The sequence below is a fragment of the Lactuca saligna genome, chromosome 2, assembly GCF_052625555.1.
Source record: "Lactuca saligna cultivar CGN05327 chromosome 2, ASM5262555v1, whole genome shotgun sequence".
Taxonomy (NCBI): Eukaryota; Viridiplantae; Streptophyta; class Magnoliopsida; order Asterales; family Asteraceae; genus Lactuca; species Lactuca saligna.
Window position 1 is genome coordinate 141071868 of NC_136418.1, and position 27359 is coordinate 141099226.

General features: G+C 34.1%; 4 protein-coding genes across 6 annotated transcripts; 2 read left to right on the plus strand and 2 right to left on the minus strand.

Moving 5' to 3' along the window:
- Positions 1–9168: 9168 nt before the first annotated feature.
- On the plus strand, positions 9169–12159 carry LOC145031837 (putative serine protease EDA2). The gene is made up of 12 exons (XM_078980472.1): positions 9169–9564; positions 9701–9826; positions 9944–10099; positions 10181–10363; positions 10440–10556; positions 10741–10794; positions 10888–10959; positions 11052–11260; positions 11343–11437; positions 11517–11591; positions 11671–11754; positions 11844–12159. Exons 1-12 carry the CDS (start codon positions 9379–9381, stop codon positions 11960–11962), a joined length of 1476 nt encoding a protein of 491 aa, XP_078836598.1. The 5' UTR covers positions 9169–9378; the 3' UTR covers positions 11963–12159.
- A 3606-nt stretch (positions 12160–15765) lies between these two features.
- LOC145031838 (putative serine protease EDA2) lies at positions 15766–19195 on the plus strand. 3 transcript variants are annotated; one of them, XM_078980475.1, is made up of 13 exons: positions 15766–16094; positions 16224–16349; positions 16456–16611; positions 16690–16872; positions 16949–17065; positions 17136–17189; positions 17269–17340; positions 17420–17628; positions 17711–17805; positions 17892–17966; positions 18041–18124; positions 18210–18308; positions 18781–19195. In XM_078980475.1, the coding sequence occupies exons 1-13, from the start codon at positions 15921–15923 to the stop codon at positions 18819–18821; spliced, it is 1485 nt and encodes a 494-aa protein (XP_078836601.1). In that variant the 5' UTR covers positions 15766–15920; the 3' UTR covers positions 18822–19195. The 3 variants fall into 3 exon arrangements, with proteins under 3 accessions (XP_078836601.1, XP_078836599.1, XP_078836600.1); XM_078980474.1 differs by having other exon boundaries at positions 15981–16094; positions 16190–16349; XM_078980473.1 differs by lacking the exon at positions 16224–16349.
- A 674-nt stretch (positions 19196–19869) lies between these two features.
- Positions 19870–21944, minus strand: LOC145031839 (fructose-bisphosphate aldolase 1, chloroplastic). The gene is made up of 6 exons (XM_078980476.1): positions 21703–21944; positions 21169–21438; positions 20938–21047; positions 20781–20871; positions 20426–20695; positions 19870–20343 (listed from the first exon to the last, which is right to left on the minus strand). Exons 1-6 carry the CDS (start codon positions 21874–21876, stop codon positions 20065–20067), a joined length of 1194 nt encoding a protein of 397 aa, XP_078836602.1. The 5' UTR covers positions 21877–21944; the 3' UTR covers positions 19870–20064.
- Positions 21945–25233: 3289 nt separating this feature from the next.
- LOC145031841 (DnaJ (DUF3353)) lies at positions 25234–27342 on the minus strand. Its single transcript, XM_078980477.1, has 5 exons — positions 27184–27342; positions 26542–26715; positions 26344–26450; positions 25814–26258; positions 25234–25712 (listed from the first exon to the last, which is right to left on the minus strand). Exons 2-5 carry the CDS (start codon positions 26676–26678, stop codon positions 25562–25564), a joined length of 840 nt encoding a protein of 279 aa, XP_078836603.1. The 5' UTR covers positions 26679–26715; positions 27184–27342; the 3' UTR covers positions 25234–25561.
- Positions 27343–27359: the final 17 nt, after the last annotated feature.

A 27359-nucleotide genomic window follows, 5' to 3' on the forward strand; every position in this document is an offset into this window, starting at 1 on the left:
TTCCCGGCTCCAGAGCCCGAGTCTGATCCCTCGCCTGTGCCAGGGCTGCCAACTGGCCTAGTACGTAGTATCACCATACTAAAAATACACCATAAAAACTATCAGAATACTCATCATAACACGAGGGATCTCGCATACTAGAAGTTCCCTGGGTTCATCTTAGCCTTCCTTGATTCGATTACGGATCCTCTTCTTTCAGTAGTACGGGCCCATACTACTTTCCACATATATTCGTACTTTCCTCAAAACTTCCTTGACTCCCCCAAGTCCCTTTCACTACTACTGCTTTCCGTGCTAATCTCATCCTAGGCTTGCCCTAGGGTAATCTCCGACCCACTCTCCGCCATCAGCTACATAATAATTCCCTATTATCTTTCCCTAACTAGATCGCGAATAACATTACATATCACTAAGACCAGATAATTCTTCGAATGAGAGGTTTCTCCCTATAACGGTTAGACTCAGACGAGAGCTGCGAAATAGGGATAAACCTAACCTTTTGAAATTATTTAGTCCTCATAATATGTGACTTAACATATTTGTTTACTAGTTAGTTAAAGATAGCTAGAACTCCTAAAAGCACAAAGTAAGCAGTATTCATGCATCGAGTAAGCAAAAACAAACATATCCTAATCAGGCCATCATATCTCTGGCTAATCAGTACTAGCATGCAGTTTAATAAGCTCATACAATAGGCATATAAGGCATCCTTCCTAAATCCTTAGCTCTAATCTAGCATGCAGTTTTTATACACGTACAGCAAGCATACAAGGCATCCTTCCTAAATCATTAGCCCTAATCTAGCATGTATTTCTCATAATCATATCATATCATAACAGACATGCATGGGTAATTTGGGAGAACTTACTTGAGCTCGGCTGATTGTATGCACCACACCCTTTTTCTCTTTTCAAAATCCTTTTCTATAAAAATGGTTTTCTTTTGAAAAATTTTATACCAAGTCCTCAGTTTGAGTCTAGACACACCCTAGAGTGTGCCCAAACGCTCAAACCAAGGCTCCGATACCAGCTTGAAACATCCCAAAAATCATGACCAAAAATTTCATTTTTGAATCATTAAACAAACCATAGTTACCAATAATCATTATTCAAAAGAGGAACCGTATTATCTCAAAACATCAAAATTAGTATATCCATATCAAAACACATGTCAAATCTATATCATAGTAACATCCCAGGCTAACATCACGGTGTATGCAATGCAGTCATCCTAAGCTCTTCTCCTTGCTACCAGAAGTACATGAAACCAAAACTAAAAATTGTAAGCATGAAGCTTAGTGAGTCTCCCCAAACTACCACATACCATACACATAAACACATAATCACATAATAACATATCATGGGCCCCACCCAACATCGGATAGCATCCGACATTAGGCCCCACCCGGCATCGATCAAATCTTGGTATACATATAAACATATCGACAAATACTCATAAATAATCACATAACATAAACATATAAACATTCTCGGGCCCCGCCCGACATCAGACCGAAATCCAGAAGCAGACAAACATTCATCGGGCATACCAGGCATCGGGCCGTAATCCGGAAAAATACAATACATACACATGCAAGAATCACGAGGACATCAAGCATACAAACATTCCTCGGGCACCGCCCGACATCAGACCTTGGTTCAGAACATACTAGCATATATATATATATATATATATATATATATATATATATATATATATATATATATATATATATACGGACTTGCATTGGTGCCTTTGACCTGTTCATACAGGAAGAAATTCACCTCGCAAATCTGAATGTTGAATCTCACGGTAATAAATCTTTAGCGACTGCTCTTACGAGTCCCCGAGCTACTAGTAGAAAATAACACGTAGTCAAAACTCAATAATCCTTCTTAGGGTAAAATGACCATTTTACCCTTGATCTAATTCAGAACATAACCTAGGCCCAAATCTATAACAACAATGGTCCAATTCTATATAGCCTTTCCAAGCCTACTAATGGCCTATTTATGGCCCAATTTTCTAAATTGGGCCTAACTCCTCAAATGGGCCTTCCCTTAAGCCTAACATGCCTTAGCCCAATAATTGGCTTCTAATGGCCCATAATAACAAGTCCATGGATTGGACCAAATGACGAAAATCCATATCCAGTGAGTACGCAGGGCGTGCTCCTCTATACGCTAAGCGTACAGCTTGTACGGCTTGTACGCCCAGTGTACGAGCTTGTATGCCCAACGTACTAACCTGTTAAGCCTTAAACTCCAAAAAGGCTTAATCCCTTAAGACCTTAAGCTTCCAACACATATATGAGTCCAATAAAGTGTCTTATCCGATAAAGTCGATTACATGGTGGCTTAAAAACTACCAAATGGACCCAAAATTGAAATACGATAACAAACTTCCATATAAATGACTAAAACTCATGCATGGCCACATTAAGACCTTCAAAATGGTAACTTGTCTGTCATTGGGACTCATATAGCACTAAGGGTGGCAACCCTAAGTCTAGAAATGGATTTGGACCATAAAAATCCATTCTTGGGACCAAAAAGGTCCAAAACACCATTACCATAGATCTAAGCATATATGAGGCAAGTTGTGAGCTTTTTACCTCAAATGAGTACTAAATGATGATGATATCTCAGATCCTTGAGCTCAAGCTACACAATTTCTTCTTCATTGACTTCTTCTTTCTCCTTCCAAGCTCCAAACCACCAAAACATGCTTCACAAGATCAAATTTCACACAAGGATAAGGAATGTTAGGCTTTCTAAGTTTGAGAGGATGTAAGGAGGCTAGGGTTTGGGACATAATGATGTATTTATATGACTTAAACCCTAAAAATTAGGTTTTTGGGTCGGCTCGTGTACGTTACTCGTATGCACATCAACCCTGCATGCAATGTTGCCACTACACCCCGCGTACGCCAAACTTACGCCCAATGTACGTCCTCAGTTGGCCCACTCACTAACGGCCCACTCACTAACGCCCAACTCAAATAGTCCAACATTACATTCATAATCCAACAATTAATTACAAAAATTAAATAATTTAGCATTACCTCGAACCACGGATGTTACAACAGTGTCCACATATATACTTGTAACACCCGTTTTCCATAATGGACCAATTGGTAACCTATTGGAGACAAAATTATGGTTTTTGAGGAAAACCATATGTCATGGCGTGGTGCATGGAATGGTTGTTTTGTATGCATGTTTTGATGGAAGCCACGACGTGGCAAGAAATGTGCCATGATGTGGTGGTTGTAGCAGCCCAATACCATGATTTTTAGGGTTTCTCCCATATTTAAGCATTATAATTCAAGGATAATGTCTTCTCCATCTCTTTATTTTGGAACCCTAGCCTCCATGCTTGATTGAGAGCTTGTTTTCTTGATTGTAGAGCTTGTTCTTGGATTTTGGTAAAGCTTAAGGAAGGCGGAAGTTTTTATTGGTGCAAGAAGAAAGGGTCTAGCTTGGATCCATTACCCTTTTATGATTTTTGAGTTATTGAAGGTATAAAGCTCGTACCTTGACCTTTGTTCTTCTTATTTCAATTTTGAGTTCATTTTGGATGATTTTGGTCCCTTCCATGGATTTTCTTGGAGTTTCAAGAACTCTAGTCTTTCTTGTGGATCCCAAATGTTCATTAGGTTTTTTAGAATGAGAAAATAGTCATGTTAGGGTCTATCTTGTGTTCTTCAGCAAGCTTTGGACATATAACGACTTAATGGATGTAGGGTTGTAGATCTTTCTTTGAGGTGAGGTCCTAATGGATAAAGTTAGAAACTTTATCCATTAAGTCATTGATAAGGACTAAATTTGAAGTGTTGAGCTTATATCTATAAGGATTAAGCTCTTAATGAAGAATTATATAATCTGCTAGTAACCACGGTGTGGACAAGCAATGACCACGATGTGGTGGAGTCCAACTTTGTGATTATTTTGTTCGTACATGCCCACGACGTGGCCAAGGAGGGTCTACGACATGGTGAGGTCCTGCATATCATCTATTTGTCATGACACTCCCACGACGTAGCCAAGAGGTCTCCATGTCGTCGTGGTTGTTGACTTGGTTGACCGTTGACTTTTGTGGATCGTTGACCGTTGGATTTTAGCTCGTTTGAATTAGGGTTAAACTTGGCAGATTTAGGTTGTTAATTGAGGATTTATCTCTTATGGTTTCAGTCGGTTTGTGGGATTGGGTAGTGCATGGTGTGAGAGTACAAGTATGCTAGTTAACTAGGATAACTCTTTGTTATACATGTGTAGTTTAGAACACTTGATGTCTTGGTATGCTAGACTATTAGGGTCTTGCTTGTTGATCATATGCTACTTTTAGGAGTTATGTTAGTTATTAGGATTATGCATGGTTAACCAGCGAAAGACTTAACTGAGAAGTGGCCAATGGCAGGGTAACTAGGGAAGGCTAGTTACAAAAGGTATGTGATATGTTTGTATATGTATTATATGTTTATGTTACATGATTATGTGGGAATGTTGGTATTGGTTCTATGTAGTCTAAGTTGGATAGCTTGAGAACTCTTGGTTTAATGTGTTATTGCGATGTTCTTGTCTGATTGGTCGTTCTCGGGTGGATCATTTGTTTGACTGTCTATTTAATCTCTGACTTCATATGACTTCATGTATTGTGTGTAAAACTAGGATTTGGCCCCTCACACTTATAGAAGCGTTATAAGATTACGATTTTGTATGTAGCATTCACTTTGGATAAAATAGGCACGTTGGCTGAAACATGCCAGAAGTGATTATCAGGCTGTAGAGGACTACAACATTCACATGATAGGTTTGGGAACGCATGGTTGTTATGTATTTCATATGCATGTTGATAGGAGATTTGGCAGGTCGGCTCTAGAGCCGAGAACTTTGTGTGTGTGTGTGTGTGTGTGTGTGTGTGTGTGTGTATATATATATATATATATATATATATATATATATATATGGGAAAAGTGAATATACCCTTAAGGGTATATAAGCTTAGGTACCCAAACTCACTATACTACGTCGTTTTGTATCATATATATGCATTGTAATTGTCCAATGTTCTTATAATTCAACTTCTAACTTGATTCACTTCGAAGATTTTTATAAATTTCACATTTATAGTCCTCTTACATAATTTTCATTTTCAACTATAATATATATAGCCTAGTAGTGTTCGATAAAAATATGTGATGTAAGAGGAAGATAGTAGTGAAATTTTGGAAATGTTGAAAGTAAATTCAGTTAGTGGTTGAAGTTTAAGAACATTATAATGAATATATCAAACAAAATGACGTATTATGGTGGATTAGGGTACCTAAGCTTATATACCCTTAAGGGTATATTCACTTTTCCCTATATATATATATATATATATATATATATATATATATATATATATATATATATATATATATATATATATATATATATATATATATAATGGAATATGTGGTATATTGGGGAACTCACAAACCTTTATGCTTACATTTTAGATAAAATGTTTATAGGTTATTCTTGAAAAGAGCTTGGCGGGACTATACACACGCATCGAACATATTCGTTTCGACGGTTTGGTAATTTAACTCTGATAATATATGGTTTTAACAAACGAATTTTACTTAATGAATTCTAAGATAAAGATTTTAATTGGTTAATTTATTTTGAAAATGAAAATTTCCTTTGTAATTTTTCAGGACGTTACAGTATTGCGGGTATTTTTTTTCTCGATTTAAATAATCATTAATTCATTATTAGCTTTCTCATTTATGCTTTCTTGATTTCCTTTTTTTCATTTTCTTTTCTACAACGACCTCAAATTTGAATGGTATGCATAATATCAATACTTTTATGCTTCCTTGATATCCACAGTATGATGGAGCAACCATTCTAACATATGGCAGATATGATCATAGGGCGAAACCTAGATAGCATGTTTATTTTCTGTAAGACCTTACTTCACTACATCATATTTACATTTTCTTGATATTAAATTTTAAACGGAGACTTTTAATCTTTTGTCTATAGTTATATGCTTTTTATCGGGACAAATGTTGTGATTTTTTGGTTTGCATATGATGATTGGGACTGGTAGGATACTGCTTTATATAATTATTATAGACAACATTGTACTTTTCCGTTATTTCTTATTAAGCAATGTACTTTGAAAGACCACCAAATTATATCATTGTACTTCCCGTCTTTTTCTTATAGAATATTAGACTTCGAAAACTCTTTCTAAAAAAATATTAGACTTTGAAAATTCAACTCACTTATTGTTAAGTACACTATTGTAATAAGAATAAATTAAAATAAAATGTTTTAATAAAACTGTGTCATACAATGTTGTAATATGAAAGAGTGAAAGTAGGCTGATATAACAAACATTTAATAATTGAAAGTATATTGCTATTTGGAAATAGATCTAGATTACATGCCTAATTTTTGGTGTTTGATTTCGATCCAGGTCTAATTTTCATTTTCATATATAATTTTCTTCTTAGATCTATAGTCACCATCACAACAGAATGTATTATGTGTGATTATTATTTATTCATATATTTAATGTTTGTTGATATTTTTTTGGTTTGCTTAATAGAATGTTATCTTTAGTTAAAGATAAAATAGATTGTTATTTCCTATGATTTTCGCAATTTATGTATCATTAAGAAAAATCTTGAACCCATGCAAAACATGGGCACATGGGCCCTTTTCTAATTTATATTAATGTTATATGTATAATTTGTCGACGTGCCAAACAATTTTGTGGTCACTATATTTATATAATTTTTTTAGTGTACGTTGTTTGTTAGCTTTTCGCAATTATTAAAATACATAATTATGGGCGAAGTGGATTGGTTGAACTTGTAGCAAGTAGGATAAAGACATGCATGGTTAGAGTGTCTAATTCAATATTCAATAATAATAATAACAACTACTGATAATCATGTCCACCCTCATGTAATTCTGTTTCGTTTAAATACTTTATTATTCTAAAAGAAATTGATCCAAATTTTAATGTTAGAATTCAACACTTGGTAATTATAATCGTATGACTAAATCGAAGATATTAATTTCAATTCAGATTGGTATTTTTTTAACGACTGGATGAATTATTTTAATAAAAACTAACAAAATGTTTAAATAAACAAATAAAAAATTATACAAAACATTCTCCTACGAAATTACTTTATAAAGAGACAAAAACAGGCATTCTTATATCCTATTTAAGTATTACACTTTTATCCACGTGCCATGTTTTTTTTTTTTTACAATTTTTTGCATTTTATGAATTATGATGATATATTGGTTTGATTGTGATTTCTCACCAAATCCTTTCAACCAAAGCATTCAATATATCTCTAATTGAAGAAAAAAAAGTACTATTTTTCATATTTGAAACATGAGCAACGTTTATCATAATTTTTCTTTATAAAAGATATTCAAATTTTATTTTATTTTAACAGTACAATGTTTGAGTTTGTATACAATCTAATGGCTTATTTGATGATCTACAGAATTTCTAGAATACCTTTTAATAGTTTTAAAAAACTAGCAAAATTAAAGGTTACAAATAAAAAGTTTATAAATCAGGAATAACATCAAATAAAAACTTAAGTAGTTAATTGTATATATTTTTTGTACACCAACTCTTTGAGAAAAATATCTCAAAGTTCGTTGGGATAAATTTCTTAAGATTTGTTAAGCTAGCTAATTTACACACAGAAATTCATTTACGACCCTTCCATTTACAACTTATTCACAAAAAAGTTTTCACTTACACCGTTTTTATGTATGTACCATTATTTGATTAAGGTACAGAGAATGGATTGTAATTCTTGAAAGAAAAAATTAAATAAGAATAAAATAAATTGAAATTATTAATTACTTTCTACTGAGTTATAAATGTTAAAATAATAATAAAAATAAAAAATAAAAAATAAGGTCAAAGGCAAAATTAGAAAACAAGTGTTTAGGGTAATCATTACTGAAATTATCGGTCATAGTCACGTGCATATCTAATAATCCTATATGAATCTTTGAAATCTATATGAAGTTAAAGCTATGTTTGATACATCAACTAAAAGGTTATCCGCTGTTGTCTTCTCTTCTTGAGGTTGTGGTTCAAATCTCACTGTAAACAAATGTAAAATAATTTAGGAGTAGTTTAGCATATATTTGTATTTGTGGTTAAAAAAAAGTTATCATATTGCATGAAAAGCTATCTTAGTTGATAAAAAATATATAATTTGATAAAACTAGCTTGAGAAATATAAAATAACATTAAAAAAATGACAGGTAAGATTATACTTTATTTTTAAACTAAATTAACCAAAAACGAATCATAAAATTTGAGCCCTATATATTCGGAATTAGAAAACAACTTTTATTCCAAGATTTTGTTATGATTTATGCTTAGAAATTATTTCAAAAAGAATGAGGTAAATCGGTAGAAAAACGAGCTAAATATCGAAGGCAGGCAAAATTGGGCCATTGTTGCCTACTGGACCCGGGCTTGGTATGCTGGGAGTTTTGGGCTGAAATACATTTAGAATTTCTGTTTTTGGTACGAGATTTATAATTTTATATTATTTATCTTTAAAACAACATTTTTTTTTTGATATTTTAATGGGTATTTTTAACATTATTTTAGTTATTAAATTTACGAAATTACGAAATTAAGATCGTGATCTATCAGCCATCATTTTATCCCAAGCAAGCAACATGATTATTTTATGTACGAATAGAATCATATATAGTTGGGTTCCTAGGAAGCAGCTATGTAATTTTACTTTAACCTTTTCAAATATTTTTCTATTAAAATTACAATATCATGACTAATGTTTTAGTAATTACAACTATTACAACTTTTTTTTTTTTTTTTTTTGCATTTAAACTAGATAAACAAATCCTCAAGTTAATGTCTTACGTATTCCTGTCTATTAACATAAAATCTCACGTACCTTATTTAATAAAATTTAATCCCAACCTTTTACAAGAGTATTAATATCAAACAACCCATACCAATTGGGCTTAGAGTTATAAGGCTCAGTAATTTGAAGTCATTAAACATTGGGACAGAATGGGCCATACCTAAGTGATTGGGCCGGGTTTATTTATACGGGTCGAGTTGTAGAAGCCGCGATACAACTAGATTCTCCACCAGCAATGGAAGATCGCCTTTGACGTCACAAGGGAAGACAATAAATTCACTCTAATCGACATACATAGTAGAAGTAGAGCTTAATCACACATCAACAAGATTAAGTGACAAAAAGACATCAAATTCATCGTTTTTTAGAGCAGCAATTTGTGAAAAGAGATCGAGTTTTCGATTGAGGATTGCAAATTTGACAAAAGGAGAAAAAAGATGAGGGCGTTGGTAGATTCACTTGGGCTTTTGTTCATGATTTCGATGTTCAGTGCTTGTAACGGGCTATCTATTCCTCGAATCATTGAACGCATGCACATCAGCAGTAGTGGTAGTAGCAACAGCAGTTATTTGACCAAGGATGAGTTCTGGTTCAATCAGACGCTCGATCATTTTTCCCCTTACGTATGCATTCTCTCCCCCTTTAATCTTTATGTCACTTACCATTAATTTTATGAAGATCTGACATCTAATGTTGTGAAATTGTTCATGAATTCCCAATCGGTATGTATGATGAGTCATTGTGTTTTGGCATTTACAGGATCATCGTAAGTTTGGGCAGCGATATTACGAGTACTTGAACGAATTCAAGCTTCCCCATGGTCCAATCTTCTTAAAAATATGTGGTGAAGCTGCATGTAACGGGATATCGAATGACTATATGAGCGTACATTACCAAAATCTTCATACATGATCATATATCAATAGCCTTTATTCATGAATTTTATGTTTATATGTAAAAGCAATTGTCCCTGATGTATCATAATCCTCTAATTCCATACAGATTTTGGCAAAGAAGTTTGGAGCTGCTTTAGTTACACTTGAGCATCGATACTACGGAAAGAGCTCTCCATTCAAATCCCTAACAACCAAAAACCTAAAATTCCTTTCATCTAAGCAGGCACTATTTGACTTAGCTGCTTTCCGTCAATTCTATCAGGTTTATACATGAATTTATTTGGAATAATTCAAATGTTGTTACTTTTAGTTTCATAACATATTACTCTCCATGATCTTGTAGGAATCATTAAACTCAAAACTCAACAGAACAAATATTGAGAATCCATGGTTTGTTTTTGGCGTTTCTTATGCTGGAGCTCTTAGTGCATGGTTTCGTTTGAAGTTCCCTCATCTCACATGTGGGAGTCTTGCAAGTTCTGCTGTAGTTAATGCTGTTTACAATTTCACTGAATTCGATCAACAGGTGATGAAAATTTTAAATAAATAAATAAATAACATTTATCTTTATTTTAAGGGACGTTTTTGTTCTGTTATGACAGGTTGGTGAGTCAGCAGGACCTGAATGTAAAGCTGTATTACAAGAAGTTACTCAACTTGTTGAACAAAAACTTGCATCAAATAGTAACGCATTGAAGACCACATTTGGTGCTACTCAGGTAATATATATATATATATATATATATATATATATATATATATATATATATATATATATATATATATATATATATATATATATATATATATATATATATATATATGAAGTGATTGACTATTAACTATTGACTATTTGACTTTATGAACCTGTCATGTTTGACTACTATAATACCTTTTTTTCAGCTAAAAATAGATGGTGACTTCTTGTATTTTCTAGCGGATGCTGCAGCCATAGCTGTAAGTTTTCTCACATATATCTTTATATAAACTTTTTCCATAGTTGACATAAATCATGAATTCATGATACATATCATATATGAATCTTTGCAGTTTCAATATGGGAATCCAGATAAACTTTGCACACCAATGACTAAAGCTAAAAAGGCAGGAGAAGATCTAGTGGTAATTCCAATGTCAATTTCCTAGTTTCTTGTTCTTGAATTCTTTTTCTTAATACAATCTTGAAATTAAAAAAAGTAACAACCTTTATGCAGAATGCATATGCAAAATACGTGAAGGAATATTATGTAGGAAGTTTTGGAGCTGAAGTTGAATCATATAACCAAGAAAATCTTAAAAAGACAAACCCAAGTGTGTATGAATCTGGTGATAGGTTATGGTGGTTTCAAGTTTGTAGTGAAGTTGCATATTTCCAGGTGGCACCTTCAAACGATAGCATTCGCTCTTCAAAGATTGACATAAGGCATGTACATATCAACATTATGACACATTTTAATCATTAAAATAAAATCCAAGCTTCATAATTCTGTTATTTTAATTAACAGGTATCATTTGGATCTATGCAAAAATGTATTTGGAGAAGGTGTGTATCCGGTTGTTGATGCAACAAATCTTTACTATGGGGGCAAAAACATTGCTGGTATGAAGTATGAACATTACTATTTACATGTAAATTTCAGGGTTAATTTATTTTTGGTGAATTTTCTTGAAATATGTAGGATCAAAAATAGTTTTTACAAATGGGTCACAAGATCCATGGAGACGAGCATCAAAGCAAGTGTCATCTGAAAGCAGTAAGTCTCCAACCCTGATATTTTATTTTTTTTCTTTCTATCACTTAATTTGTGTTTTTTTTAATAATTTTATTTGTAGTGCCATCATATATAATTAGTTGTCATAACTGTGGTCATGGAAGTGATTTAAGAGGTTGCCCACAGTCTCCTTCCCCTCCTGAAGGTTTGTAAATTGTATATATTTTTCATGTGTGTGTAATATTAATTATTATATAACAATTTGTGACTGAATAATGAAATTATAATTTTCAGGAAGCTCAAAGGGGTGTAGTTCATCGGATGTGGTTGACAAAGTAAGACATGAGATTGTAGAACATATAGACTTATGGTTGGCTGAGTGTCATGATTTTAGTAAGTGTTCAAGTCAATAAGTCTTCAGAAAAATAGTATAAAATATAAAACGTGTGAATTGCTGCTTCATTCATGATCTTAATTATCTGTTTTTAGTGAGATTGAGAGATGATGATGCAAATAAGTTATCAAAACCTTTGTTGCATGTAAATTGCAAACATTTTTGTTCTTGGAGTAAGTTGTTAGCTAGTAAAATGAATGTCATGTTTTATGATCACGTGTTTGGTTATCATAAAAACATATGAGAGTAGAATGTGATAACTTGAGATTCCCACTTTGGTTTTAATGATAACAAACATCGAATCAAGATCATATCGTTATTTAACAATTTATTTGTTTGTGTGAAAGATACTATTGTGCAAGTATTATACATCTAAGTGATCAAAACAATTTAAGCTTAAACACATATAATGTGTTTATGCCTCGATGAAGGGCATCAACAAATACTTTCAACGAAGTTCTTTTTTTATGTTTGGCCAATGAAAGAAAGATCTTAAAGAGATTTTCCTATGTATATTAATCGTTGTAAGAGATTAGATTACTCAAATTTTAATAATCATACATGTTTTGTTTTGTAATTTGTATGTAGCTTTAATAACTAAAAAAAGGTGTTACGGATGGATGTAGAACGTATGAATATTCATGTACTACCCGTTGTTGCTTCACAGAGAGGGATAGGGGAGGCTAGGTTAGGCCGTAAGATGGTTATCGGCTCACATATACTTTCATTCATGAAATTAGAATTTAAATGTTGCTATATCTACGAAACAATTTAAAAAACGGTTCCGTAGTTCATTAATCCACCCAAACAAATAACTAACTTAGACATTAAGTTATAGAAGTTAGCAAATCACAATTGTATTGCATTTCAAGTGAATAGGGGTAAAAAAAAGTTCGAGTTGCTAGTGAACAGGGGTAAAAAAAAAACTTGAGTTGCCAAGTGATAAAAAAACATGACATTATAATTGTCAAATATCAATTAATAAAGACATTGCTCTTTGCATTTCTAGTTTTGCGCGGACCATACAAAAACAAAACATGATTCTTGTCATACATTGTGCAAAAAAACCCACTCGTGTTGGCATGAATTGCAACCTGTATTCTTTTGTGAATATTGCTTTTTGTACTTGTAGCTTTGCGAATGGGGTGTCTAAGAAAAATAGTTAACCCTAATGATTGTTGTTGGGGGTGTTATGCTCAAGCAACAATAGACATTAAAACATGTATAATTCATTGAACTCTATAGAGTTTTAATAAATTGATGGATAATCATTCTAATTTTCGTATAACTCTATCCTTTTTTCTATAACACATTGAAGTCTACAAATTGCAATGAAACAGTAAAAAATCATTAATTACAAAACTAATTTATGAATTTTCTTTACGAATTAAAATTTTTTATTTTTCTTACCGAAAAGTTTAATGACTTTTGAACTTCACATTGAACTTCAAGATGGGCATTCCACTATGGGTGAGTTTAATCTGTTGACAACAAAATAGGCATTTCACCTCATTCAACCATTTCATTAAACCAAGGTTTTAAATAACGTAAGGCGTGACTTGTTGGCAATGTCAAGACTCAAGCTTTTCCGAGCCTTGGCGAGTTATGACGTTTGTAAGGTGTGACTTAAAGCGGCAAATTTCTATATAATTAATATTTTTATATGTATTTTCAACTATTATTCATTTTTATACACGTATATGAGTTAAGACGGCGTTTTGACAAAGTTTGGCGGCAGGTGCAAGCCTTGGAGTTGTGGCGCATCATGGCGAGCTTTTTAGAACCTTGCATTAAACTATGCATTGTAGATGATGAACAACCCTCATGGTTCTTGAAAAGCAAGCAAGTAGCCTATATATACGAGCTAAACATATCATTTCTAAATATACAAGCCAACAAGTGTCATCTACAATGTTATGAATGTAATCATATATGTTAACATAGAATTCCAACAGTAAATCTTGTCATAATTAACTAGATTATAAGAAAATCAATCATAAGAGTAATCAGGACAATTCGTCCAAAATTGTTGTCGAAAGCTCATGTCTATGCTTCTAGATTAAAGGTGGCAAAAATTGACACGACACGAAACCCGACACGTAATAAACGGGTTTGGGTAAGATATTTTAACCCGTTTAAATAAATGGGTTGACACGACACGACACGAAAATTAAACGGGTAAGGTTAGGGTTGAGAATTTCAACTCGAAAATGACCCGTTTATTTATATGCAAGTTTTTTGAATTATTTAAATAAACTAGAAAGATACAAAACCAAAACCATAAGTAAAAGAAAACCTTCAAATTGAGTCGTTTTGTAATGTTGAAATGACTTAGCCGTCTAGATCAAGACTTAATTTCAGTTTTTCCATTCTCTCCCAAACTACCTAGTCTCTTTCACCACTCTCACATCCTCGCCACTTTTTCATCCGCCTCCCCAACTCCCACTCTTTTAATTTTGTCATCTAAACTTGCTATGACTTCATCTATTATGCCTCCAAACTATTAGTTTTTCCTTTCCGCCTACCCAACTCCTACTCTTTTAACATGCTCAATCTTTTAACCTCACATGACACAACATATTTCAAGGTATAGCCCTAACCCGAAACCCGACACGAACTCGACACGAAAATAAACGGGTTGACACGACACGACACGTTAATTAAATGGGTCGGGTTAGGGTCAATCACTTTCAACCCGTTTAGTGTTTCGACATGACACGAACCCGACACAACACGACACGATTGCCACCTCTATTCTAGATTATTAAGGGATTATTTAGGCCCATTGCGGCTTTTTTGCAGCACATAAAATATTGGTGTGACTTTCTGAGCATCGAATTTGAGTTTGACATAAGTATCACATCATATATTTGCATCATATTCTTTTAACACCTCTAACGATATCAAACCTATTCCATATGGTTGGATGACAAAAGTTTGACAATGTGATCCGTTCAAGGATCCCCACTTGGACCAAATCTCAATAATATATTGATTTAATGATATTTTCTTATGAATAAGTGAGAATATAAATACAAAAATGAAATAAAAGTTCTAAAAAAACTCCGACAAAATACATGAAAACTTAGAATATGAAACGAGAAAGCCAAATTATGAAAGTTGTTCACAAAAAATTACAAAAACTACAACATAAAAGAGTATTTATTCAGGTGTATTGAACCCAAAACAACTTGCCCTCCCTTTAGATACAACATATATGGGAAAATGGTCAGAAAGCCAAAAATGGCCTCAAACACTACAAGAAGGGATGAGCATTTGACCTGAAAAAACAGTTCAGACGTGAAAAAAACTTGAATTGAAACCGGGGTATTCGGTTCGGTTCTCAATTCTCCATTTCCCACTAATTGGTTCTCAATTCTCGGTCCGGTTCGGACCGGATCCAAAATCGGTCCCTAAAAAGCACACTTACTTGTAGAACCGAACCGAAACCAAGGTGTTTGGTCCGGTTCTTCGGTTGCCGAGCCTAGTCCGGACCAATGATCATCCCTAGCTATAAACCCTAAAAAGACCAGTTATATTTCCACAAGTCAAGGTGTGAAAGCTTTTGATATCACTAATTTTTAACCAACAATAAATGACTGACCACAAGTTAGCAACACATAAACACATCAAATTCGTTGCTTCTCGTCACAACAATTTGTGATAGGAGATGTAAAATTTTGAATAATATGTCTTCTTGAGTTTTTCTTTAAAAAGAAAAGAAATAAAAAGTAATAAAATATGTTCTTGAACTTTATTTAAAAAAAAAACAAAATGAAAGAAAATGGAATAAAAATAGAGTTAAAATCTATTCGCCAAAAATCAAAATGTTTGGGAAGGAAACGAAAGGAAACAAATACAGCAGAGGATTCCCCTCAAGAAAATGGAAAGAAAGGAAATAGGTTCCCTTCCTGTACTCCCCTAATTTTTAAACTCTGAACTCTGAAGGATTGCAGACTTGACAAAGGAGGAAAAAAATGAGGGTGCTGTTGATTTTTGTTAAATTCCTGTTCATGATCTTGATTTTCAGTGCTTGTAATGGGTTATCTACTCGAGTCATTGAACGCATTCACAGCAGCAGCAACAACAGCAATTATTTAACCAAAGACGAGCTCTGGTTCAATCAGACGCTCGACCATTTTTCCCCTTATGTATGCGTTTTCTCCTCCTTATCATTTACCACAAATTTTATGGAAATTTTACTTCTACTGTTTCTGCTGTTGTTTATGGAAATTTAACATCGCAGAGTATGATGAGTTATTATGCTTTGGCATTTATTGGATCATCGTAAATTTGGGCAGCGGTATTATGAGTACTTGGAAGAATTTAAGCTTCCCCATGGTCCAATTTTCTTAAAAATATGTGGTGAAGAAACATGTGGTGGGATATCAAAGGATTATACGAGCGTATATTACCAAAATCTTTCATACATCATTCATATCTAGCCTCTATATATGAATTCTGTGTTCATATGTAGCAACTGTGAATACGTAACCTTTTAATTTCATACAGGTATTGGCGAAGAAGTTTGGAGCTGCTTTAGTTACACTTGAGCATCGATACTACGGAAAGAGTTCTCCATTCAAATCCCTAACAACCAAAAACCTAAAATTTCTTTCATCTAAGCAGGCTCTATTTGACTTAGCTGCTTTCCGTCAATTTTATCAGGTTTATAGATGAATTTGTTTTGAGTAATTCAAATATTGGGTTTAGTTTCATAACATTTTAGCCTCCATGATCATGTAGGAATCATTAAACTCAAAACTCAACAGAACAAAAATTGAAAATCCATGGTTTGTGTTTGGCGTTTCTTATGCTGGAGCTCTTAGTGCATGGTTTCGTTTGAAGTTCCCTCATCTCACATGTGGGAGTCTAGCAAGTTCTGCTGTAGTTAATGCTGTTTACAATTTCACTGAATTCGATCAACAGGTGATGAAATTTTTTATAATATTTCTTTATTTTAAGACTCATTTCACCATTTTTGTGATTACATACATAATGACAGGTTGGTGAGTCAGCAGGACCTGAATGTAAAGCCGTATTACAAGAAGTTACTCAACTTGTTGAACAAAAACTTGCATCTAATAGCAACGCATTGAAGACCACATTTGGTGCTACTCAGGTAATAGATTTGGAGACAGTGTTTGACTTTATGAACTGTCATGTTTGACTACTAAAATACCCTTTTTCAGCTGAAAATAGATGGTGATTTTATGTATTTTCTAGCAGAGGCTGCATCTATAGCTGTAAGTTTTTTTTTTTACACATGTATTTAATCTCTTCGCTGATGTATATTAATGTGACATGATATTTGAATCTTTATAGTTTCAATATGGGAATCCAGATAAACTTTGCACCCCAATGACTGAAGCTAAGAAGGCTGGAGAGGATCTAGTTGTAATTGACTTACAAATCTCTTTGAAAATCTTCTTCTCAAACTTTTTTTTATAATAACAAAGAAGCAATCTTTATGCAGAAAGCGTATGCAAAATACGTGAAGGAATATTATGTAGGAAGTTATGGAGCTGAAGTTGAATCATATAACCAAGAAAAACTTAAAAAGACAAACCCAAGTATGTATGAATCTGTTGATAGGTTATGGTGGTTTCAAGTTTGTAGTGAAGTTGCATATTTCCAGGTGGCACCTTCAAACGATAGCATTCGCTCTTCAAAGATTGACTTAAGGCATGTACATATCAACATATGACAACATTTTAATCATTAAAATAAAATCCAAGTTTCATGATTCTGTTATTTTAATTAACAGTTATCATTTGGATCTATGCAAAAATGTATTTGGAGAAGGTGTGTATCCGGTTGTTGATGCAACAAATCTTTACTATGGGGGCAAAAACATTGCTGGTATGAAGTATCAACTATGAACATTACTATTTACATGTAAATTTCAGGGTTAATTTATTTTTGATGAATTTTCTTGAAATATGTAGGATCAAAAATAGTTTTTACAAATGGGTATCAAGATCCATGGCGACGTGCATCAAAGCAAGTGTCATCTGAAAGCAGTAAGTCTCCAACCCTAATTTGGATTTTTTGTTTCAATCACTTAATTTGTGTCTTTTTATAATTTTATTTGTAGTGCCATCATATATAATTAGTTGTCATAATTGTGGTCATGGAAGTGATTTAAGAGGATGCCCACAGTTTCCTTCACCCCCTGAAGGTTGTTAGTATATCATCTATATTTTTCAACTTCATTTGTCCCATTTGTTTGTAACATTTTATGGATCTGATACTATACATTGAAGGGAGCTCGAAGAAGTGCAGTTCACCTGATGCGGTTGAGAAAGTAAGACATGAGATGATACAACAGATAGATTTATGGCTGGCTGAGTGCCACGTAATTCGTAAGTCTTCAAGTTAGTGGATGTCTTTATAATCATAGCATGTATAAATGATGTTGAATATTTCTAGTTCACGATCTTATTATGACTTATCTGTTTTTGAATTTAAGATGGGTGGATCTCGAAAACATATATTTTAATATTAGTTGCTTTTAAGGTCGTTTCAAAAAAAAAAAAAAAAAAAAAAAAAAAGAACGAAACCCTTGCGATCGGTTAGAAGATTAACCAAAATTTGATGTCGTTGGAATTAATTACGATTTTGACTATTCTTGTTGGGTGTTCACAATTGAAAACACTCTGAGTTAGGGGAACAAGTGCATGGCTTAAGTACACAATTTGAGTTTCTTTTTAAAGTTGTGGTGTGTACGTCTTTGCTTGAGATGTATTGGAAATGCTCTAATATAGACGATTCTACGAGAATATTTGATGAAATGCCTGATAAAAAATTTGTTGTTTGGACTTTAATGATCACTAGTTACATACAGAATCAAAAAACCAACATGGAAATGTACATGATTAGAGAATGAAGTTTGATGAGAACATAGTTAGAAAAGTCAGTAGAAGCGTAGAAGAAGATAGATTGAACAACTTGTCAGATGATGTCTTGATTGGACATGAAATTTGTTGTTCAAACGTGTTTGTTGTCATCAAGATGGAAGCTTTTGTCCCGTGTTGGGTTGAGAAATGGAATGAAATTCGTGAATGAGAAGAGTGATAGCAAACGGAGAGGGTGAGAAATGAGAAATGAGAAGTGTTTCCTTGTGAAAATCTAGATTTAAAAAGATATTGTAGTCGTTTAATTGTGCTTAGATTATGTATCATTAATGTTGTAGTTTTCCTTTTCTATTAGTTATATAGTTGAACAATTAAAGAACTTACACTTCGCATTATTCATGATGATTGGGATTAAATGCATTAAGTCTATGGGAAAGAGACCCTTTTGTATTCAATAGTCATAAGTTGACCCCTTTTTTTATTCAAAGTTCCATTCATTTCTCCTATATACCTCCTCTTTTTAGACAAACACTTTATTGTGTCAACAATTAATAAGGAAAAAAAAAACTTATAAATTGATGTTTCAAGAGAAAGACTATTGGTTCAAGAAGCATTAGTACCAACCACCATGAAGTATTAAAAAGAAGAGTAGTAGCCAAGATGTAACCAAGTTTCATTCGGAAGCAAGTTTGGGCAAAAAAAAGCTTCCAACTAAGTGAGATCTAACTCAATCAGTAATTATCAAACATCCCCTAACCACTCCACCATTTTGAGACTTTGCATTACTTGTACATTATTCTTGAATTCTTGTATTATATATATAGTTTCTATGTTTTTAATTAATTAGTGAATTAGTTTTGTATGATTTTTGAATTAGTTTTTATTTTTTTTAAAACTAAAAGCTGTATGTGTTGAAGTAAAATGAATGAGATGTCAAATGAGTTGGAAGTCTCCATCGTAACAATGCATTATGCTCCAACATTTTCATAGCATTTCAACGGTTTCTAAAACCAAAACCAAAACCAAAGAGTTTTAACTTTTAATCATTGTATAGATCGAAGCAAATATGTTGCATAATTTCATCAAACTCATCTTATAGATTGTTTCTTGAAACTACAAGATATAAGAATAAGAATCCATGATTCCATCTCAATATAACATTGCTAGAAGAAGTAAACGCTATCAACAAAAGTAGCATTCTCCAAAGGGCTAAAACACAATAAAAGTAACACACTCGATACTTTCATACCCTTAGGCCTTCTTATTAGTACACATACCCCTTCACAAACATCCCCTTCTTCGCCTCCTCGGACTCACCCTCGCCGGTGTACTTACCGAGCTGAGCCAGCGAGTTAGAACTCGCCCGCTGAAGCAAAGCATCCTGCGCCGCCTTCACATTCTCCGGCCTTCCTCCCCATGTCTTCAAACAAGTGTTCTGAAGGGCACGTGCATACGAGAACGACACGTGCCACGGGTTAGGGCTTTGGTTCATCGCATTCAAGTTCAATGTAGCCTCCACCTCCGATTGCCCTCCCGACAAAAACTGCAATTCATCACATCAATAAGTTATGTTGTAAATCATCATGAATTTTCCCCTAATTTACACTATGTTTAGCGATACTTGCCATGATTCCGGGAACTGCAGGTGGGATTCTTCTTTGGAGAAGCTTGAGGGTATAATCGGCGACCTGTTCAGGTGTGGCCCGTTCTTTGCATTCGGCTCCCGGTGTAACCATGCTTGGTTTCAGAAGAATTCCTTCGAACAACACGTTGTTTGAAGCAAGGTAAAAGAACACCTCCGCCCACACTGCCTGAGCAACCTCGAAGGTCCGATCAATTCCGTGTTCTCCGTCTAGCAAGATCTCCGGCTCAACAATTGGAACCAAACCATTGTCCTACAAACGCACCACATTAAGACCTTATAAACCACACCCATGATCCACCCATGGTGCATTGATTACTAACAGTTTAGTGTCTTACCTGAGAAATAGCAGCATAACGAGCTAGACCCCAAGCTGCTTCCTTGACTGCAAGTGCTGATGGACCATTGGGAATGCTCACAACAGTACGCCTAATCAACAAATCAAATTAGCGTTGACCAAATTAATCCCTATTTTGACCGACAATTCAAACTTACCATTTCGCGAAACGGGCACCCTGTTGGTAGTAAGCAGCCGAGCGAGAGGCAAGCCCGTCAAGACCTTGGCACCATGACTCATCGTTTGACCCGGCCAAAGGAACCAAACCCTGTTACAAAGATTCCATTAGCTAACAAATTTTTGTTAGAGCCTCCGAGGCTATAGACATCTATGGGTTGTATAATATTATACAACCCATTGATGCGTGTTAAAAGTGTAAATATATTTACCTTGTCGGTTTTGATACCGGGAACGATACCTTGTTCCACTAGGACATCGACGATCTTCTTACCATCGACTGTGGATTGGTACAAAGTTTCCTCGAAGAGGATGGCACCGGAGATGTAGTTGCCTAGACCAGGTGCGCTAACCAAGAGGGTTCGGTAAGCCTGGCGGTTAGCCTCGGTGTTCTCTAGACCGATCGAGGCTAACCGTTTTCCGCAAGTAGCGTTGGACTCATCCATGGCCAGGATTCCTCGGCCAGGGGTGGCAATAGTTTTCTACATTAACACGTAAACTCATCAGAAAAAACTAATTATCTACAACTTAAAACCATAAGAATATTATAACAAACATCTAAACATCTCTAAAGCTTTTAAAAATTCTCATCACGGGTCAATAATGGTCCCGAATTGACTAATAGTCGATTTGATTCTCATTCGATAACGACTGACTTTTTTTTTTTTTTTTTGCTGATTTATATCCAATCCAAAGTTCAAAAATCAGTTGTATAAACATAAGAAAGAAACAGCAAAAACACGAACCGCTGTTTTGACGAGTTCATCGGCGTAACTGGCACGAACAGCAAGTGCAGAGGGTGCAGTCGAGTTGAAACGGACCACAGAGACGGGTGACTGGCGAAGGGTCTGACCCTTGACCCATTCGGACTTATCAAGGATGGTTGCTGGAGATGTCTTGAAGAGAGATGCTGAGGCCATGGTTGGTTTCTGTGAGCTCAACTTCTATCCTTTTGATGGAATTAAACACCACTCATTGTGTGTTTGGGTTCACTGGTTTTATACTTCTGTTTGGTGTCACTGGCGATATGCTTTTTGAGGCCAAAATGTGTTTTCCAGTAGAATGTTGCCACGTGGGTTGATAACTTTGCTGACATGGCGTTGGGAATTGAGCAGGAGGTTATGAGATGATATGTGATGAAGGGACGAAATTTGTCCTCGATGGGAGTCCTTATGATTGCCTTTAGTTGAAAAGGATGATTTGGAATGAATTTCACATAAATGGTCCCTGAACTTGCGCTTATGTTACACTGGCTCTTGGTTTTGCACCTTTTTTTGTTTGTTTTCATCTATTCGCTATGTTTTTTTCTAACAACTATTTGTAAAAGGTGAAATACAAGAAATGGAAACTTATTTTTATTGTTTTTTTTTTGTTATAACATCATATTTTAATTATTTCTACTACAATTTTGTATTATGAAGAATCTATTCATTTAATGAAATAACATCCAAATACAAAACAATTTTATACCCTAAAAACAAAAACAAAATTACAATTACAATGTTATAACTATGTAATTTTTAAAGTGCAATGATTAATAAGAAAATATAAAAAATAGTGTCCGACAAAACTATATCAAAAATGGGTTGTTTGAGTTGTATCTATGGATTTGAGAATAGATTATGGACTATGAGTTATCCTTTTAAGAGAAAAAAATTATTAAATAAAAAAAAAAGTAAATTACACGAATGGTTCCTATGGTTTGGGATAATTTGCTTGTTTGATCCCTAATTTATTTTTTTTAACTCGGAAGATCCCTATAGTTTGTTTTTATTACACATTTGATCATTGTCTTAATTTATTTAAATAAGGTAGGTAAAGTAATGTAAAATGAGGTGGAAATGGGATTGGAGATGTATTTATTTAAATAAATTAAAAAATCAATGGCAAAATAGTCTTTTTAGATAAGACAGGGACCAAACGCGCAACAAAAACAAACAGTAGAAACCTTCCGAATTAAAAAAAATAAATTAACGACCAAATGTGCAAATTGCCCCAAACTATAGGGATCGTTCAAGAGTAAATTACACAAATGGTCCCTATGGTTTAGGGTAATTTATGTATTTGGTTCCTAACTTATTTTTTTAACTCAAAAGGTCCCTAATGTTTGTTTTTGTTACGCGTTTGGTCCCTATCTCATCTAAAAAGATTATTTTGCCCTTGATTTTTTAACTTATTTAAATAAACACACCCCCAACCCCCTCACATTACCCTACTTACCATACCATTTTTTCCTATTTAAATAATAGTTTTTTTTAGGTAAGACAGGGACCAAGCGTGAAACAAAAATAAAAAGTAGGGACCAAACGTATAACAAAAACAAACATTAGGGAACTTCCGAGTTAAAAAAATAATTTAGGGACCAAATACACAAATTACCCCAAACCATAGGAACCATTCGTGTAATTTACTCAAAGTATAATTATTAATAAGAAAACTATTGAAAGTTTAATGTTGTTGATTTAGGCTCATGAACTAGTTTTGGTGATTACAACTTAAACGGCTACGAAAAAAGATTTTGAACTTTTATCTATGAGTGTTATAGCTTGCAGTGCATGTTTGTATAAAACTAGTTTAATCTCGAACATAGCAAATGATGAGGCCAACCGGTAGTGCCTATAAGGAGTTTTGATTTTCAATCAAGTAAATATGGCTAGTTTGTTGTTACCTTTTGTATGTATATAGAAATACTTAATAATGAAATCGAATATTTGAGGGGAAATAATATTTTTTTATATGGTATCAACTTTGTAACTGATCTTATATTTAGCATCGTCTTTCTCTCCTCCCACTCTCATGGTTGCCGATAGCCCTATACCCAACACTACCATGGATACCTCTCTCCCTCTTCCCACCATTCTTCACCTCATAACTATCAGATCCTCCTTCTCCAACTATCTTCTTTGGCGAAACCAAATTATCCCTTTACTATCATATCAAAAACTCATTGGCTATATTGATGGATCTATACCCACCCCGCCACCCATTAAAGATGTCGATGGTATTTATCTTCCACCTCTAACGCATATGGTCGCACCATACCTAACCTAAACAATATTTGCGCTATCTGTCACACACCAAATATAGTTATAAAAAAAAAACATTTTCAGAATTTTTACTTGGTTTTGTGCATGTCTAGAAAATTACATGGCCTAGTAAATTGCAAGAGCAAGTTTAAACAACCATGTAATTCTATAAAATGCACATATTTTATAACTTCCTCACTTTGATGCTTTTAAGCCCTAATTGCTTCCATTATTCTTTTGTTGCTCTTTGGAATAGTGCCTAACCGATAAAATGTGTTAAACAAATTTAAAAACCTACTTTAGATAATTAATGTGTGAATTAGTAGTTAATTACTTAGCCAACTTTGTCAATTTTTTTTAAGAGCAAATTATTTAAATATCTTCTCTGCTTGGGATGGATTGAACCCAAGACCTTCTAGTTAGTTGTTAGATTAAGAACTTTTATATTAGCCAAATGGATTGGAATACAAAAAACTAGAGTAAATTACACGAATGGTCCCTATGGTTTAGGGCAATTTGCGCGTTTGGTCCCTAACTTATTTTTTTAACTCGGAAGACCCCTACTGTTTGTTTTTGTTACACGGTTGGTCCCTATCTTACCTAAAAAGACTATTATACCCTTGATTTTTTTAATTTATCTAAATAAACACACCCCTAATCCTACCCCTCACCTTACATCACCTACCCCATCATTTTTTCCTCTTTAAATAATAGTCTTTTTAGATAAGACAGGGACCAAACGCGTAACAAAAATAAACATTAGGGACCAAACGTGTAACAAAAACAAACCATAGGGACCTTCCGAGTTAAAAAAATAAGTTAGGAACCAAGCATGCAAATTACCTCAAACCATAGGGACCATTCGTGTAATTAATTAATGTGAATACATTGCCATATATGTTCATCATTAGAAATGGAAAGTAAGGGACTCGTTACTATCTAAACAAATGATGATCCAAGTAGGGATACAATAGACGTGTGTACATGTACATGGAGTTGAAATGCAAGAGTGGCACATGTAAACGCACTTTGCACTTCACAAGGAAGCATAAAGAGCCTCTTATTTTTAACATGTTCGAATGCAACAGACTAGCTACAGAATAGATCCCCATGTTGGTTGCAATATGAAACAAACAAAAAGTCTCAAAATATGAAGATTACACCATTCATAAAGGAGATCAAAATAAAACATTATTGCAACTCCCATAATTTGTTTTAAACTAAAGAAAAACTGTTTCCAACATGACACAATAACCAAAATATAGCCTTTGAATCCACATAACTCTTCAATCATAATGGTAATGAAATTGTTACTATTTTCTGAACATGATTTTGACACTATAAGCTTAGGGACATAACAAAATCATTTAAATCCTCTGTTCTAAGGCCACACAATACTTGCCCCAACAAAAAGGTTCAAATAAACAAGTCACAAAAGTAATGTTATTATGAGAACCCTTGATACAACACATTAAATGGCAAAAAACTACCCCGAAAATTTGACCTCTCCAACAAATCTACCACCTTCTCAATTCTTATGACCAAAATTTTGGACTTCACTTCACTCACTCGGTTGACTCTATTTAAGATAAGTAGAAGAAACCCACAAAAGCACATAAGTTACCAATGAAGTTGTCACTTCCAAATTCCTTGGCCCTTTGAGTATTGGTGGAATTACAGACACCATCAAGAATGTTCCCAACAGCCATGAAACGATAAAAGTCCCAACCCTGCAAGTTCAAATACATCAACATAAACACCAAAAACTTCCCAATGATTAAAAAAGCAAGAATCTTGAATTCTTCAAGCATAATCCAAGATTGTTGCATACCCATAAAGAAAAGCTCTGAGTTTGCTCTTGAGGCGATCATGTATGAAATATATTGTGGTAATGAGTGATATGGCTACTTGAAGAGTGGGCCCTTCTTCAGTTGGAAAGATGATTGTAAGAGCTGCAAGTATCAAAAAGGCTATGGATGTTTTGATGATGAAGTTGGTAGCTGGGGTTCTAAATCTGCTTGTGACAGCTTGGACTACACGAGACTGACTTACTTCCCTCATCTTTTTCTTGACATTGATTTTAGGGTTTTTTCTCTCGTAAAATTTCTGCATAATGATTTTGTCATGTGCAGATTCGATTGCATCAACACTTGGTTTGTGACCTGCGTATTTTTGAACCAAGAAGTTTCTAGCACTTTGGATTTCATCTTCAGAAGCTTCTTTGCTGATTCCAAGTCTTTTGTATGGGTCCTTTATGTTGATTCTAGGAAAGATAACTGCAGTTAGATGGATTGGGTTCAATTAGAACAAAGAAATTGACCATTTTTATGAAAGATATGGAATAATGGAAGTAAGGATTACCGGATGATTCATCTCTAGCATCACCAAAAGAAGCATCCATGGCAGATTTTACCAGAGGAGTTCTTCTTGGGGTGTATCTTTGTGAAGAACCAGACCAATTATTTCGTCTGCTTAGATGATGAAATCAGAAAATTAATCCTAATCCAAATGGTAGTTTTAGCAGATATAAACTATTAAGAGGTGATTAGCATAAATTACCTTTCAAGACAAATGAACTCTTTACGATTACCATGATCTTGGAAAACTGGAGTGTGCTTACATGGTAAAGCTGGACCTCTTGAATGAAGGTGGAAGCGATACTTTGTGGGGCTACCGGTTAATCCAGATAAATTCATCTTCTTTTATAAAAAGAGTTGAATTTGATCACCAGGGCTTCAAAACGGAAACAAGAATTAAGAAACGATTGTTAGAGCATGAAACGCTATGAGGAACTCAAAAATAAGATCTATTTCAGTTAACCTAACAAGTATTCATCTAATCCTATAACAAATGCAGTTCTTAGTTGGTTCAGGAAAAAGATAATCATTTCTTCATTGGCACTCGAGTAACTTATCCCTGCTACTCGTGAACAGAGCAGGATTGAAGAAGGAGCCCGATAAATATTAATTCATATTCACTGAGATTTCTGGTAAAGTTATAGGCTATAGTTACCGGTGACGCTGGAGTTGGGGTAAATCAGAATTTCGTATCAATTGTAATGACAAATTCTCATTGTATCAACTGAAATCACACCTTGCGACAAATTACTATTAACATTTCTTTTAGGGATAATTTATGAAAGTTTACATGAGCATAGCATCGTTAAACCCCAAAAAGTACAAACTTTTAAAAGGGGATTACCTGAAGAATGAAGAGAATGAGAATGGAAGAACGCTGTGTGTTCTTTCAGAAGTAATTATACGTAATCTCCATGGAAATTCAGACGACGATTTTGAAGCAAGCAACGGATTAGGAGCAGCACCACAGCAGGCAAGGGTTTTTGTCCGATTGAAGCTATTTTCTAACCCTAAATTGTA